We start from the raw sequence: 16961 nt of genomic DNA, 5'->3' as shown, positions 1-16961 counted from the left end.
CCATGCAGGTGCACTCCAATATCAGAATTAGGGTTCACTTGTGAAAATGTGCTGGCATTGCACAACGTTTTTCAATCTCTGTTTTAATTTCTAATAGGTCCTTCAGGGACTGGATTATCTACATTCCAAGTGCAAGATCATCCACACAGACATAAAACCAGAGAACATCCTGTTGTGTGTGAATGAGGCTTATGTGCGCCGCCTGGCTGCAGAGGCAACAGAATGGCAAAAAGCTGGTGCCCCTCCACCGTCTGGGTCTGCAGGTAATCGGGTTTTTACCAACGCTGCAATCATAGAAATGTTAGTGCAAGAGGAGTCCATTTAACTCGTTGTGCCAGTCACCAGAGCTTTTAATTCATATTTTATTTCCATGCTCTTTCTCTGCTTATTTTGTATTTTACTTCAATTATTTATCCAGTTCCCCCTCAAATGTCATGATTGATTTGGCTTCAGTAACCACTAGTGGTCAAAAGAGGGGAAAAAAATTGACTTCTCCCTTTTATGCTTCCAGTACTAATCTTAAATTTTATGCCCTTTGTTTCGGCTCACTGACCAGTGGCAATAATCTTCTATAGTTTACTTACAAGCCCTTTCATAATTATGAATACTTCTATTTAACAGCCCCTTAATCTTCTCTCTTCCAGTGACTATAACTAGATTAAAAAAAAATAAAAATAAACTCAACAATATCCTTTAATCATTGGGATTATTTTAGTGGATCTAGATTGTTCTAATCCTATAATTGGGTGCATGAAACTGTACCTGCTATTCCAACTCTGTCCTAACCATCTCTCTGCTGCAGATGCTCATTTTTCTTGTGGCCAGCTTTGGCTGGTGAATACTGCAGGAATCTAACTCTACTATCTAGAATAGGGAAAAGAGCCTTCACATGAGAGAATGCTGTATAAATCCAAAATCTGACTATCCTCTAGTCCCTCTACTATAGAAATATTATAAATATGCTTCTAGGCATTATGCCTTCAGGTTTTAATCCGTTTCTGCTGCACCTGCAAAAGCCACGTCGGCCAGGGGGAATGTGCTTTTATGTGGAAAGAAAAGACCACATGGACCAGGTCATGGTGTCAAAATATCTTAAGGGAAAGCAGTCTTTGACTTTCTGCTTTATCGACTTGGTTTACTCCTGCACTGTGTGAGATGCTTCCATTTCAGAGAATTTGATAAGCTAATTTGTGGAAGTTTAGCAAATCATGCTTTATCTTTAATAATGTTTCTGGTTTTTTTCTTGTAGTGAGTACTGCACCACAGCCAAAACCTGTAAGTACTTTAACTTTTAGATTCTGTTGTGGAATCCTAATGTTCTCATTGTTAGTCAAACATAATGTAAAGCAGGCTTTTCAGTGAGGAAATTGTTTTAGGTTGGGGCAAGCCATAAAGGCTTTAAACATGAGCCAAATTCAAACTAATGATTTTGACTAGTTAGAACATTTAATCAAATCATGTAACATCACATTTAAAAATAACCCAGGTCTTTAGAATTCTGTAGCACCTCAAAAGCTGATTTTTACAGAAAACTCAGCCAAATTCTGCAACCTGGGAATGTAGATTACAAGTAATCCCGTTCAAAGTTTGAGTGACATCTCAATATACTATTTTACAATATTGACATTGCTTTTTGTTTAGAAAAAGCTAACATTTTGGACTTTAAAAGCAGTTTACTCTGCTCAAGCTCTAAGCTGCCATTTCACATCAAGCTATCTCCCTGACTTCCCTTCGCTCCAGGTGGTACAGCTGGGTGTTAAATGTTATTAGCTAAATCCGTGTCTTTTTAAAGTACCTGGCAGTTACAGCAACATATCTCCTAGTGCACAGAGACTAAGTGTAAAAAAAAACGTGTTCAAACTGAGTTTGTTCATTTAAAAATGTACTTAAAATTGCAATAGTATCTAATTCTGCTGACTCCTACATTTGTTCAAAACTAGTTTAGTTGAGCTCCGTGCTTGTTGTAGACACATTAGTCAACTGGTGTGATCAACATGCACTCCGCTCACCAGTCCATTAAACAATAGGAGATACATCACTCTAATTTTTACTGGAAAGCCCCAATACTGAGGCTGTGGTCACCATCCTAGGAAATACAATTTGCAAGTGTGGATACTTTTAAATAGTTAAATGATTTTTTTTGCAAATCCAGCTGGTAGCCAGAGATGAATGGGCTTTAATAATTGACAGCTGCTTAACAGATGAAGTGTACAAGCTGCAAATAAGTGGGCATTGGGAAATTGCAGTCAGCTGATACCATTCTAATTGAACACTAGTTGCAGTATAATTGCAATGGGGGAATCTTTGGAGGGAAAAAAGTGGAAGAAAGTATGCAGCCACGGAATTGCAGAGCTTTAAAGAATGTCCATTTATGGATCTGTTAGGTTCTAAGGATGACGGAGAATTAATATTTGAGTTAATGATCAAACTTGGATAGACTAACCACAGTAGGTACATATTTCATGTAAATCTAAATACTGGATTTTTGTGTAGATTGGAAAAATGTCTAGAAACAAAAAAAAGAAGCTCAAGAAAAAGCAGAAGCGGCAAGCAGAGTTATTGGAGAAAAGAATGCAAGAAATTGAAGAGCTGGAACGAGGAGCAGGAAATATGGATAAAGAGCAAGGATTGGAGGATGACGAGGATGATGGAGTGCCAGAAAATGAGGAAGAGACTCAAAACGTCATGGAGCAGATGGAAAAAACAGTGGATAATATGGCCAACGAAGACCAAGGTAGTTTGTAGTGTCCTCAGAATAAGAAGTTAGGTTTATGTGTAGACTAATAATTACTGTTGGTTAGCTGATTTGAAATTTGTGGGTCTTTCTCTCTTGTCACAGTCCACATTTTCCAGAACATTTTAAAAGGAAACTGTTGATACAAAGGAGAAACAAAATATTCGAAGTGCTTCCAACTAATGAATATCTGTGCACAATTCTAGTTGTAGGGTTCTTTTGTGAAAACCTGTGTTGACTATAGGGAATTGTCTGCTCGGTTAAATTGCTTTTGGTGGGATTTGGATGTTGAGACATATGAAAGGCTGTTTTCTTTCTTGTGGTATTTTAAGTGTTTGCATCTTTCAGAATGCTTGGCGTGTTAAAATGAATATGGGCTGTTACTGGTCTAAGACTCCTGTGTTGATGTCATGCACAAGGATTCCATGGCGCTTCATTGCCTTGTCATTGTCTGGTTCTCCTGCCTTATAATTGCATTTATGTTCTTTATGGTGGTTGAGATTTTCTGTTCAACATTTTTGTTAGAGCATACTTAAAAGCTGATTTATATTGCAGCACTAGCATTGGTGAAGTTGATTTACAATTACCTACTTTATTGATCTGTGACCTGCTCTTGTAACTAATTTTGGCTGTAAAAGAATACAAGAGATTGTTCATTTCTTAATTCTAAATAGTCCCTTGATAAACATATAACTGGTCGGAATACCATTTTTGCATCCATTTGTTAAAACCACCTTTTTTATAGATAAATGTCTCTTGTATCCAGTTGCATGGTTGCTTTTTGATTTGTAAACCAGGAAAAATGTCTCCAGTTTCTATTATAATATATTAATTTATAGATGAAAATGAACCACAAGAAAAAGACCACGAACATTTAGAAGATACCACGACTGAATCAATAAATTGCAATGGACATGTAGAGGTTGGCCCACTTTCTGATCAAGTTAATAATGGAGCAGAAGAAAATAAGGAAGACATTAATCAAAACACAGATGATTGTAAACCTAAAGAACCCTACAGAGATGGCGACTTCTCCTTCCCTTGCGCTTATGACATGTTAAATGGACTTCTGCAAAATGGGCAGAAACAGAACAACCAGAGTAACTTCTCCGAAACCTGCGGACCTTTAATAACTGGAATGTTCGAATCTATGACCTGTAATTTGAACCCAGAAGATAGAAGCCCATTGGATGAGAATGAGACCAAGCAGGACAGAAGTAGGGAAGATTCTGTATCCAGCTCTGGAGACAATGGTGAGTTCCCTTTCAGTTCTGTAAAGCACCAATATGTGCAACATCTGGTACAAGTAAAACATTCAGTTTTGATGTGTCTTGGAATTGCTTCAATTTATATTTCAAACTGGATATTCCAGAGTGAGCAAATGACTACTGAGGACTAACTTTTCATGTTCTGATGACCATAACGTGTGTCGGAAAGGAGAGAGAAACTAACTTAATCCTTTAATATTCCAATAATAATACTGAGTCTGTCTTCCTGCATTCTCCTACATTCTTCCTTGCATCTTGCTATGCTTCCTAATTTGGCAACATCCACAAATTTGGCATCATTCCTCATGCTACTGATCCACCTACCATTGGAAACAATCTTTCACTTTTTTTTCATAAAATCTTTTCAGAACACTTATTAGCCTCCTCAACATCTGTTCCAGTGAGAAAAACTCAATTTTTCAATCCTGCCTTCTTTTCAGTCTCATTCCCAGTAATACTGTTAGTGCCCTTTCTATGGCTCTACTATCTTTTCTATATGAAGGTGCCTGGAACTGCACAAAATGCTCCTCACAGCCCAAAAAATGTAAAATTTCCACCTCACTTTCATGCTTTTATATTCTTTGTCTATGCATAAATGCATTTTCCTTTTAATGGCTTTTTCCTATCTGTACCTCCTTGATCTCTGTTCATCTGCAATATTAAAATTTGTTCAGAGTTACTCTGCCATTCTTTCCAAACTGTACTGCGTCACATTTCTCTGCTTTGAATGGCATCAACCACTCTCCAAACTTGTCTGTCCTGTTGCATTCTTCCTTGCAATTTGCTGTTTTCCATAACTTGGTATCATCAGCAAACTTTATCACTGCTCTTGCGCCTATCTCCAAATCATCATTTGTATAAATAAAAAGATAAAGGGGGCCCCAGCACAGATCCCTGGGGAAACAGTTGGAAGAAGTCATGAGATGTGCCGCCCATTTTTCGAGGCTTGCAGGATTCGGGAATGAGCCTAGACCAGGTGATCAGAGTTTGGCCTCGAGTTTGAGATTATTCCTGGCCAACTCGACTCCTGTTGGCACTCTGTTTTAAAAAGTTTTCCACAAATGTAGGATTCGGCAGAATTAACATGCAAAACTTGACATCCCTTTTGAAGTCGAGAGCCAAATGTGGTTTCAAAGAAGGGAAAAAAATAGAGGTTATATTTATACTGCAGCTATTGATCTTCTGCTGCAAACTAATATCAATTTTCAGGTGGCAGCATCTTGTGTACACACTGCTTAGCTGCACCTTTTTGAGTTTCCTGACCAGAGAGATATCTGTGTCTGTGTGCAGACAGGCTCGAACAGGTTGGCTCCTGGCTGGTACATTTTAAACTTGGAGAGTGTGGGCAGGAATACTGTACCTCCTTTCTAAATTCTGCATTAGTTTATAAAATGTCCAGCAAATTCAATGGTGCACTTTCCAAACTTGACTTGACACCACATAGGTTCAACATGGCGGCAACACTTGGTTCCAGGGTTTTCACACAGCTGGTTTTGGTTTAATTGAAGTTATATTAACTCTCTAACTCAAACAGTTTCACAGACGTGGCTGTTTAACTGCACCCTTTTACGTTGTGGGAGTCAGTGAGAAGATGTGTAGCTGAAAATGTCAACCTAAGTGAAATTTTCCACCGATTTCTGTACAGTTTATTTTGCAATATTTTCCAAGAGCCAAAAGCTACACTTGAAATCAATTTTCCATTTACAAATGGCAGTTGAAACATGTTAGAAGTTGTAATGAATTGTTAAATTTTGATTAAATTGTTCTGTGCTTATACTGTGTTTCCAAAGAATTTAATGTCTGGATTATAAAATTGTTTTTCTTTCACAGCAAAATCCGATGCTGCCAGCTTGCTTATCAATCCTCTCGACCCCATCAATGCAGACGGTATCCAAGTTAAGATTGCAGATCTTGGAAATGCTTGCTGGGTTGTAAGTGTGTAATTCATTTAATTCTGTTCAGAATTAATTTTGCATTTCTTTCATGGTGTGTTTCTTTAGATCATTGAAGTAGTTATTTTAGATAACTTGGAACTTAAGTATTTGGGGACTTTCATGGGGGAACAAAACTGAATTAAAGAACCCATTGAGTCATCCGAGACCCCACTGTTTATGGTAACTGTTAATGTACCTTCTTGTTTAGCATAAACACTTTACAGAAGACATCCAAACTAGACAGTATCGGTCATTGGAGGTTCTGATTGGTGCTGGATACAGTACACCTGCAGACATCTGGAGCACTGCTTGCATGGTATGTAAGACAAAATACTTGAAGTTTAGTAAAAAAACGAAACACCCCGTTTTCCATTTTAAATTGTAACCTTATTGTCATGTTGCATTTAATGGCCCGTAATTTCTGATCGAAGGCTTCCTGCGTGCGGAGGCCTCCTATCGGAAAAAAAATCTATGCTCATACCCGAGGGCTCCGGAGGTCCGGACACTTCCGCTCCTGGGCCTCTCCACGGTCGAAATGCGCAGGGTCCACGTATCCCAGGGGCACATGTGGTTCGCAAGCATCCCTGGGATCACGTGGGCCATGGGGAAGCCAGTAGGAGAAGGGAATCTCCCTTCATACTTTTGACAGATAGACCTGCCAAAAGTATGAATGGCGATCACCCCAAAAAGACATTAAAACATTAAGTAAATTTTTTAAAAACCATCATGTTTTTAAAATTAGTTAAAATTACATGAAATTAAATATTTTAAACAAATTTAATTTTTTGAAAAATAAAGTTTTTAACGGGGCTAAAAATAAACTTTTTAAAAAGTATTTTAAAATTATAAATAAGTGGGGGGAAAAAAATTTCTTTTACTTTTTTTTCAACTCTACCAGGCGTAAAATTTCTAAGGGTTTTTGGCGGGCGGAGGTTCTGCAGAAACGGAACTCTTTTTCTTCTCCCCCCCCCCCCCACCCCCCACAGAGGCCCTTCTCTAAGGCGGGCATCCGATCTTCACATGCCTGAAACCGGCATTTCCGATGTCCCTACGGGTGTGTATACCGCGCGTACACACCAGTAGGCATTGGAAAATACGGGCCAATGTGTACAGAAAATGTGCATGTTCTTTTGTCAAAATAAATTTCCCCCAAAAATGTTAGTAAATATAATTTGGTTATACTATTCAGGATTTACAGTAGCATTCCATACACTGTCATCATCAAAAGATACCAGCTAGACTTTCTGGAACCAGTCTGCTTGGCTTAGTGATACTGAAATAAAAACTGAGAAGATACACCATGTTGCCAACAAATACCAAAATGGAAAACTGTGCATTAAAAATTCCAAATTGCACTATGTTTGATCCAGAATTATTTTAATAAATGTGTATTTGTGTCCTTATTAAACATATAATTATACCTTTCCTTTCTCTGCTCTAAAGGCATTTGAACTTGCAACTGGAGATTATTTGTTTGAGCCTCATTCTGGTGAAGATTATTCCAGAGACGAAGGTGATTATCTTTCTGTAATGAAACATTTTAGGAGTGCTGGTCCCTCCTTCTGATTTCTGAGAGAGTCAATATTGTTTTAGCATATGCAGTTTGTGTATAGGATTCTTCTGGTTAAGTCTTCAATATAATTTGAAAGGTTAATGCTAGCAACAGTTGCCAATCACTGTTCATACAAAAACCCAAGAGATTGGTAAGTTTTTTTTTAACACTTTTAAGAATACTAATGCAATTCACCTTTTGTCGTCTTTGTGGTAATTGATTTACTTGTTCAAGTAAGCGATGATATGCTTTTAATCTCAACTGTCAGTTTTTGATCTGGTGCATGCATCCTTAATTTTGGAAAAGATGAAACCTGCACTAACTGGCAGCTACCTTGCCACTTCAGATTTAATTCCCATTAACAATTATGTGACACATAGTTCATATATAGTATTATTTTCAGAGTTTCCATGAAATGTTTTGTTCCAAAATTCATCTGTTGTATAAAGATTATTTGCATCTAATCATAATATAGATGTGATAACATTAAAAACATAACAATTGAAATTAATGGCGTCTCTGCAACCAGTACCTTTTGAATCATAGCATGTGACAGGTTATTTTCTGTTCATTAGACTCTTACTTATATTCTGGTATTTTTTTAATTCATAAGTTGGTTATTAAAGAATACTTAATACTTTTTCTGTTTAAGTTAATGTAACTTTTATGATTTTTGCATGAAGGATCAAATTTTGTTTTCAGTGTTAAGAATTCCTGCAAATATGAAGTGGTCCAAATTTTTTGGGTCAATACATTGCACGTAAATGTTACATATTTTCAGTAGCGGCAAATAAAATTTAAGATTGTTATTTTTGTGTTTGATGCTTCTCGGCTATTTGCTGTAAAGAATGCACTTTCAGTCCAAAGTAGTTCTGTACCTTGTTACCAGTGCTGTTACAGCTGGTTAATATATGGAAGTATCAGCCAGCTTACTCCATAAGTGGTCCAGCTTTCACATCATAAAATGAGTCAAAGCCGGAGACTGATTTCTGGTTTCAAATATGAATAGCATTTGATTATCTGATAATTTTACGAATCCAATACCTAGGCCATATACTTTTTTTTAACACATCTATGGTAATGGATAGAAAAATTGGAACTATTGACTGCATTGTGTTTTTCCTGCTAATCTGTTTCCTACTAACACATTCCCTTACCTTTCTGATTTTATTTATATATCTATATCTCTCTCTCTCTCTCTCTCTCTCTCTGTCTCTGTCTCTGTCTCTGTCTCTGTCTCTCTCTCTCTCTCTCTCTGTCTCTGTCTCTGTCTCTGTCTCTGTCTCTCTCTGTCTCTCTCTCTTCAGATGCTGAGAGGCTGTTTCCCCTGGCTGGAGAGTCTAGAACTAGGGCATAACGATAAGGGGTTGGCCATTTAGGACTGAGACGAGGAGAAATTTCTTCAGAGAGCTGTGAATCTCTGAAATTCTCTAGCCCAGAGCGCTGTGGATGCTCAGTCAATGGGTATATTAAAGACTGAGATCGATAGATTTTTGGATACTAAGGGAATCGAGGGAAATGGGGATGGGGCAGGAAAGTGGAGTCAAGGTAGAGGTTCAGCCAAGATCTTACTAATTGGCTGAGCAGGCTCGAGGGGCAGTATGGCCCATTCCCAAAGTTCCTCTTTTTGGATGTGTGGTCCCTTTAGCTGCCCGGCTCATTCAAAATTTTGCACATGTACAAAATGTCCAATTTGAAAAGCTGGTCCTGGGCTACACAGGACTTCAGACATTGCCCACTCCTGCTCCTATTTCTTATATTGTTGTGTTCTTTCGTGTCTATTATACCTATGACCATGGCAATAGATTTTTGAAGGTAATTTTTTATAGCCAAGTCTGTGGCCAGTTTTACCAAAATCAGTTTAAACTGTTTCATGATGACACTGTCATTGTGATGTCATTCCTTGTTATGGTCATGCAGTGACCGCTTGTCACGGACTGACAACCAGAGAAAATAGTCTTTCCCTATTCACTCCTATCCAAACCCGTCAAGGTTTTATAAACCTAGATTATCTGCCCCTTTAGGATTTTAAATACCTCAGTAAGGTCATCTCAAAGACTCTACTTTTCCAATGAAAACATCCCTAATACCTGTACCTTATTAAATCTTTATATTCCCTTCAGAGCTGGGTGTTCCCTGTTTCCCAGGACTGTACACAGTGTTCATGTTGAGGCAGATCAGTACTTTATACAAACTAATTATAACTTTGTCTTGTGCTCTAAACCGTGCGTTACACACCATAAAATCCTGTTCTTTTTATCACCACTGCATGTTGTGCTGAAGGTTTTAATGGTGTTTTCTGTTAAGGATCAACTGTTAGTCAACCCCCTTTTATGGTTCACAATGACACGCTTTGAGTAAGCACGAAACACTTACAGGTGGAGTATGTGAAGCACAGGTGATCGGCCTAATTACACAGAGCAGCTTTCGGTTTCTGTATCTTTTGAGTCCTCCAAATAACTGTTGAAAACCATCTTCCTTTTATACAACTTATTTTGCCGACATCAGTGGTACATGACGTAGATAAAACTTCCTGACTTAACTCAATCTGAGGAGTTCTATTAACATGCACTTTCCTTGCACAAGCATTTCTTGTAGATAGTACTCAGACATTAAAAGCTGCTCTCTTTATATTGGAAAAGCCTGTTGTTCCAAGATAAAAGGAAATTTGATTATTAACCCTTCACTTCCCAGGATGTCCAACTTTTTCCACGAAGGTTCTAGATCCTATGTTTTATATGCACTGTTCCATTTATTTTGTACTCCCATTATTGGTTTTCCTTCCCAGCTTCATGACTACTGTTCTCTGAACAATATCGCTCACTTTTTAGTCCAATCTGAGTCTATTTGCAACCATTCCAATTTGGTCGCATCCAGAACCAGAGGTTTGTTACTCTTCCTTTTACCAAATCATTAATATTCATCAGGATCAACAATAGCTCTAAAGAATCCCTGTGATACCTCAAAAGTCACCACTTTGTATTGATGTTGCTCCTTAATAACTACTCTTTATATTCTCATTCAACCAGTTACCCTTTTCAGAAGATTTCTGTTACCCCATTCTGTGCCTCTCTTTTTGCCAATGAGATTGTTAGAATGCAGCAGTCAATTGAAAAGGTTTTTTTTACGGAATAGATCAATTTCTGTGTAGGGAATTGATGTATTCCATTCTGGGTAACTTCAGCGCTTTTTTCTTTATTAGCAGTGGGCAGATGTCGTATTGGTTTGGCTCTGTTCCTTAGAAATCAACAATTCTTTTCCCTTCATCTGGCGCACATTTCTGTTCTGTTCTCTTTTTCTGTGATTCCTAATTGTGTTCCCTTTCTCATCTCTCTTCCCCTAACCGTATTGCACATATAGTTGAACTACTAGTCAAAGTTCCAAGACACTTTGTTCTTTATGGGAAATACTCTTGGAAAGAAATACTTGCATTTAATACAGGAAACTTTCTGGTATCCGGCACTGACGGGACCGAGCTGTTGCCGTCCCATCAAAACTGCCGTAGAAACCAGTGCCATGTTAAAACATACGGAGCTCCGAGAGCTCCGTGTGAAGCAACAAACCCTGTTGCTTAGCGACAGCTTCAAAACAGTCGGCTGCAGCTGCAAGCGTCTCTGTAGCTAAGCAACAGCTTCAGCTAGACCTTGCAGAGCCTGACTGGAAAAAAAAAGCAACGAAAAGAAAAAAAAATGATCTGAACCGACTCCTGAAATTTGCCGGTGGATAGAGCTTTCCGGACATTTAACCTCCGGATAAACGAAAGTTTCCTGTAGCGTCTTTCATGACCTCAAGACATCCCAAAGCTTTTTGCAGTCAATGACGTACCTTTGAAGTAGAGTCACTGTTGTAATGTAGGAAATGCAGCAGCTAATTGTGCACAGCAAGGTCCCACAAACAGCAATGAAATAAATGGCCAGATAATCTGATTTAGGTTTACTTTGGAATACTTCACTTGCAAGGGTAGCACCTGTTTTCTTTGTGCTCTGTTTCACACACCTGGATAGAAGTCTAACGGCACTAATTAACACTGGGAAATGTACTATTGAATGTCTGTAGTAGTGACCTATTGAAAGTATTATATTGCACAAGAATTTTAATATTGCACCTGAAGCACTTTCCTACACTACATATTCAATAATTCCATGTAAATTGTTACCCCACACAACCAATTTAGTTCCTATTACAACCAGCTGCGTTCTGTCTCCTACGAATGGGAGGAATTCTTCAAGTTAAGAGGAATTTGAAGTCACCTGATTCCATGGTAAAATTAACAATTTCTCCTTGTTTCACAGTCAAACCTATTAATATAGGTCATCTTACCCTGCTATAGAAATTGCTAAAGGGAGTTTGAGATCCTTAAAATCTTTTTGGCTAGCAATTGTTTGCAGATGATACTAAGATGGGAGGGAAAGTAGTGAGTGAGGAGGACATAAAAAACCTGCAAGGGGACATCGACAGGCTAAGTAAGTGGGCAGAGATTTGGCAGATGGAATACAATACTGGAAAGTGTGAGGTTATGCACTTTGGCAGGAAAAATCGTAGAGCAAGTTATTATCTTAATGGCAAGAAACTGGAAAGTACTGCAGTACAAAGGGATCTGGGGGTCCTGGTGCGCAAAACTCAAAAGGTTAGTATGCAGGTGCAGCAAGTGATTAAGAAGGCCAATGGAATGTTGGCTTTCATTGCTAGGGGGATAGAATATAAAAATAGGGAGGTATTGCTTCAGTTGTACAAGGTATTGGTGAGGCCGCACCTGGAATACTGCATACAGTTTTGGTGTCCATACTTAAGAAAGGACATACTTGCTCTCGAGTCAGTACAAAGAAGGTTCACTCGGTTAATCCCGGGGATGAGGAGATGGACATATGAGGAGAGGTTGAGTAGATTGGGACTCTACTCATTGGAGTTCAGAAGAATGAGGCGCGATCTTATTGAAACATATAAGATTGTGAAGGGGTTGGATCAGGTGGGTGCGGGGAAGATGTTCCCGATGATGGGTGAAACTAGAACTAGGGGGCATAGTCTTAGAATAAGGGGCTGCTCTTTCAAAACTGAGATGAGGAGGAACTACTTCACTCAGGGTGGTAGGTCCATGGAATATGCTGCCCCAGAAAGCTGTAGAAGCTACATCATTACATAAATTTAAAACAGAAATAGACAGTTTCCTAGAAGTAAAGGGAATTAAGGGTTACGGGGAGCGGGCAGGAATTTGGACATGAGTCTAGGTTCGGATCGGTCATGGCCCTGTGGGTAGCGGAGCGGGCCCAGGGGCCGTGTAGCCTGATCCTGCTCCTATTTCGTGTGTCTAATTCTGTTAGATTCAGGAGATGGTTCTGTGATGGTGGATTGGCGGTTAGGATCAGATCAGCCATGATCTTATTGAATGGCGGAGCAGGCTTGAGGGGCCGATTGGCCTACTCCTGCTCCTATTTCTTATGTTCTTATGTAATTGAGCTGACATTTATCTAATTATGCATCATTTGAACATTGTGATCAAAAACTCTTAAATTTTGGCCTGATTAAAAATAAATAAATAAATAAAAATAATGGCATCAATTCCGCCATCAGCATTTTATTTTGTACTTGCATTGTTTTATCAAATTCAAGTATAAACCTGACTCTCCAATATTTCTTCTCATCTACTTAAAAGGGCCTTATGTGGGTGAAGGTCATGAATGATTGAGGGAATTATTGTTTTGTACTCTGACGCACAGCTTCCCTAATTCCTGTGGAACCAGATTGATCCTTTCTTGCCCTCCTTAGAAATGTTGAAAGTTCTGGACATTTAGTTTAATGTGCTATACAAAGTTGTGATCCACACACCCTTCTCTGCCTCAGCAACATTTGTTTTAGTCACTTTTGCCATTACAATAACAGAACTGAGCATGTCGAGTAAAGTGCAGCTCCAGACTCTTGAACTTCAGCTTTGTTTTTTTAACCATGGGTGCATCACTATAGATTAAAATTTATATTTGTTTTTCAAATGTGGAGAAAATGAAAACACTAATATAACTCAATATTTAGGGTGCAATATGAACTATTTTGTAAAATTGGAAATAGCTGAATTTACCCCAAATTGTCTGGTCGGTGTGGGTGTGTTGCAATGGATGCATTGTATTGATAAAACTGTTGCTTTGTCTTTTTGTACCCATTCCTACATGCAGATCACATTGCTTTGATTATTGAACTACTGGGGAAAATGCCTCGGAAGCTTATTCTCGCAGGGAAATATTCCAAGGAATTTTTCACCAAAAAAGGTAAAGTACCCAAGAACGTAATGGTAAGATTTTTAAAACATTTGTTAACTTGTACTGAAGTTGACAAAGACTAAGGTATTTGCGTGTATGTTATAAAAACGTAATGGCAGACACCGCAGTAACCCAACTCAAATTGCCCACAATGATTTACTGGGCTCCAGAGCGTCAATCTCTCCTATTCTGCTGTGACTTTGAATCTGATGGCATCTAGCAACAGTGCAGGCAGCAGGTTGGCTGATCAGCCAATCAGATTGAAGAATTCTCAGACCACAAAGCAAGAAATCAAAAGCAGGGTTTATAATTCACATTTTAGGACATTGTACAGAAAGCGTAATAAAGGTTGGGATTTAGACATGGGAATAAGGCAGAAGCTGAAATATCAAACTTTCTAAAAAAAAAATTATTTTAAAAATCATGGAATTTTTAAATGTTGTTCAGGGGGAATGAGACTCCACACTTGTAAAATTAGTTTTTGAAGGCCAAAGAGGTTAAATTATGACTTTGTACACCATTAAAAACTCAGTTACACTTCATTCAACAAGGCTTAACATTTTCAGTGGTTTTTACAGTGAGAATAGTGCGTAAAAATTTGAAGACCATGTCAATTCACCAATTCTGTGATTGCCTCTGCAAAGACTGCGACAGCATACCCTGTGGAGGAGCAGGGTATAACTGACAGCAACTTTTGGATTTCTGTGTTTTAATTGTGTATGTGCAGACATCAGAAGTTCCATGAATCCAAATATATTGCATCTTATGTATGTGGGTACTGTATTGACAGATAAAATTTAATGTAGAGAAATGTAAGTGCTGTGCATAAGAAGAAAAATGGGCGAGACATATTCCATGAGTGTTGATGTAGCTAGGAGTCTTAGTCTTGGCTCCGAATGGGTCCAGTAAATGCAGAGCAGCAATCGTCAAAGGCAATAGAAAGTTATAAAATAGCATACAAGTCAGAGGAAGTAGTGACAGAACTGCACGGTGCTCTGGTCGGGCTGCACCTTGAGTAATGTGTCCGTTGCTGGTTGCCAAGATAAAAGGGCGTTATTCATGTACTGGAGACCCTAATGTTAAGGGTCTGAATAATGAGGAACGACTGCCGAAGCATGAACTTTACAGCATGAAAAGGAGGCATCTGTGAGGATTATATAGAGATAGGAGACCTTTAAGAGAATGGAAAGGTAAATCTAGATTATTACTTCAAATTAAAATTGCAAAACTAGGGCAAAGGGCATGGGTTCAAACTAGTATAAGATAAGTTTAGGACTGAAATCAGGAAGTTGTTCACACAATTGTGATCAACCCATGAGCTGGACTTCAAGATAGAATGAGGTGAAAACTCTGGAATAATTTAAGAAGCAATTGGGGCCTGCAAATGACTGGAGAGGACTAAAATCTTCTGGATGGGTGAGTGTTAAGATGGGCCTTTCTTACCTGGGCTAATTAACAGTAAATTTCCTGGTAGATGGCATAGAAATGTTCCATCTCTGGTGGCAGAAGGGAAACCCGACAGAGCCCCCCTCATCTCAGTAGCCCAGTTCTTGTTTGTGTGCCAGAGTTATACGGACAGCCTTGAAGAGCTCTGGCACAGACCATCTTGACCTGGATGTAGGAGGAAGTGTGGCAGTGAAGAAAACGGTTCAGATCTTTCCTAATTCAGCTCGCCCTTCTGTAATATTTAATGTGCTAACCAAGGTGTTTATCTCTTTAGGTGAGCTGAGGCATATCACAAAGCTGAAGCCTTGGGGACTCTATGAAGTGCTGGTGGAAAAGTACGAGTGGCCACAGGAGGAAGCTGCTACATTTACAGAGTTCCTGTTACCAATGCTGGAACTGATACCAGAGAAACGAGCCACAGCAGCAGAATGCCTCAGACACCCTTGGCTTAACTCATAGCAACCAAATTCATTGCTGTGTTTGTTCTGTCCTTAACTCAGTAGAGCACCTGGTTCATTGTCTTAAACAGGTACAAATATAACTGTATAGGCTACTTCAATCTTTAGGCAGATTTTACACATTTAGTTGGAAAAAATATATACAGGAAAGGGGATTATGCAGGGGTTTGGATTACAGAGAAATATGCATAGTCATTGATAGCTGCAGTTTGTTAGCTGCTAATGAAAACTAATTTAGTCTACATTCATCAGTTGTGTGGTTCATAACATTTATGATGAGTGCGAGTATAAATGAGTAGTTCAAAATTTAATGTAAATCTTTTGCCAAGGAACTGTAAAATCTACAAGTGTCAGCATATGGGAGTAGAGACCAGAAGAGATCTTACCTTATACTCGTACCAAAGAGTTAGCTAGCTGTGTTTTACACATTATAGTACATTGACCATTGAGTTGGAGATTAAGGTATCTAGTAAATTAACTGCTTTCGCTTTGGAATGACTTGTGGCCAGTCTGCATGCTTTCAAGTTAGCCTGCTTAAGACCTAGGCTCTGCACTTGGCCTTTTGACTGTGTTTTCTGTAGGTCGGTTGATAGCTGAGTAACTCAAGTAGTTGAGTGTTTAAGATGTGTTCATACTTACCAGCTTACCAACTGCCATTCCTGGAACAGCACTTTAGAAGAAGGCATTCTGTCAGTGACTGTTGAAGTTCCCAAGTACTTCTCAGTACTTGAAATCTCTGGAGTTTGTTATTGGAAGAGCTATAAGATATATAGTAGGAAACTGATCCTTTTCATTTGTCCCTTTTGTGTTTATATTTACTGCAGGTCTTAGAAATGTTAACATTGTATTTAAATATTACTGTTTTCTAATGAAGGTTCCCCATTTTGTGTCTTGTGAAACATCTGTCCAGAAAATGTTTTTAAAATTTGCTTCACGGCAGTCCAGGAAAACCAACTGGAATTAATCATTAATTTGGTCATGTGTTCTATTAGATTGCAATGTGGCTTGTTTGCCTAAACAGACTATATTTCAAAAAATAAAATGAACTTTTTGCATACGATTTATGTTAATATTGTACATGAAAGGAAGTTTATTTGTGAAGTATTTTCTCTCTTTTTGGAAGAGGACATCCTCGATCACTGCCAGAAGAAATGATAGTTAAACATTTCCAGTGAAAGACTGCCTTTTAAAAACAAATTAAAAGTACTTGGGCCATAAAGTAAGATTACACAGACGGTGTCTGTTTTCAGCTTGTGCTATATCCAAAGTCTGCAGAAGAGGTGCTGATTTTTTTTCCAGTTGATAAATATCCTGTGGAACG

At 38.5% G+C, this 16961-nt stretch overlaps 1 protein-coding gene across 4 annotated transcripts in view; it reads left to right on the top strand.

The window, feature by feature from the left end:
* The window catches only part of LOC147105196 (SRSF protein kinase 2-like), an 80734-nt gene extending 64034 nt beyond the window's left edge, over window positions 1-16700 (top strand). For all 4 annotated transcript variants that reach the window (XM_086011315.1, XM_086011316.1, XM_086011314.1 and 1 more), the window contains 9 exons: window positions 98-263; window positions 1250-1275; window positions 2494-2734; window positions 3574-3987; window positions 5833-5933; window positions 6145-6252; window positions 7380-7449; window positions 13653-13745; window positions 15457-16700. In XM_086011315.1, the coding sequence (XP_085867441.1) occupies window positions 98-263; window positions 1250-1275; window positions 2494-2734; window positions 3574-3987; window positions 5833-5933; window positions 6145-6252; window positions 7380-7449; window positions 13653-13745; window positions 15457-15641 (1404 nt within the window). In that variant the 3' untranslated portion in view covers window positions 15642-16700. The remainder of the gene's footprint in view (window positions 1-97; window positions 264-1249; window positions 1276-2493; window positions 2735-3573; window positions 3988-5832; window positions 5934-6144; window positions 6253-7379; window positions 7450-13652; window positions 13746-15456) is intronic.
* Window positions 16701-16961: the final 261 nt, after the last annotated feature.

Source organism: Somniosus microcephalus, chromosome 18 (assembly GCF_052327205.1).
Source record: "Somniosus microcephalus isolate GS21.2 chromosome 18, FLI_Smic_1.0, whole genome shotgun sequence".
NCBI classification, from domain to species: Eukaryota; Metazoa; Chordata; class Chondrichthyes; order Squaliformes; family Somniosidae; genus Somniosus; species Somniosus microcephalus.
This window is presented reverse-complemented; position numbering and strand designations above follow the sequence as displayed.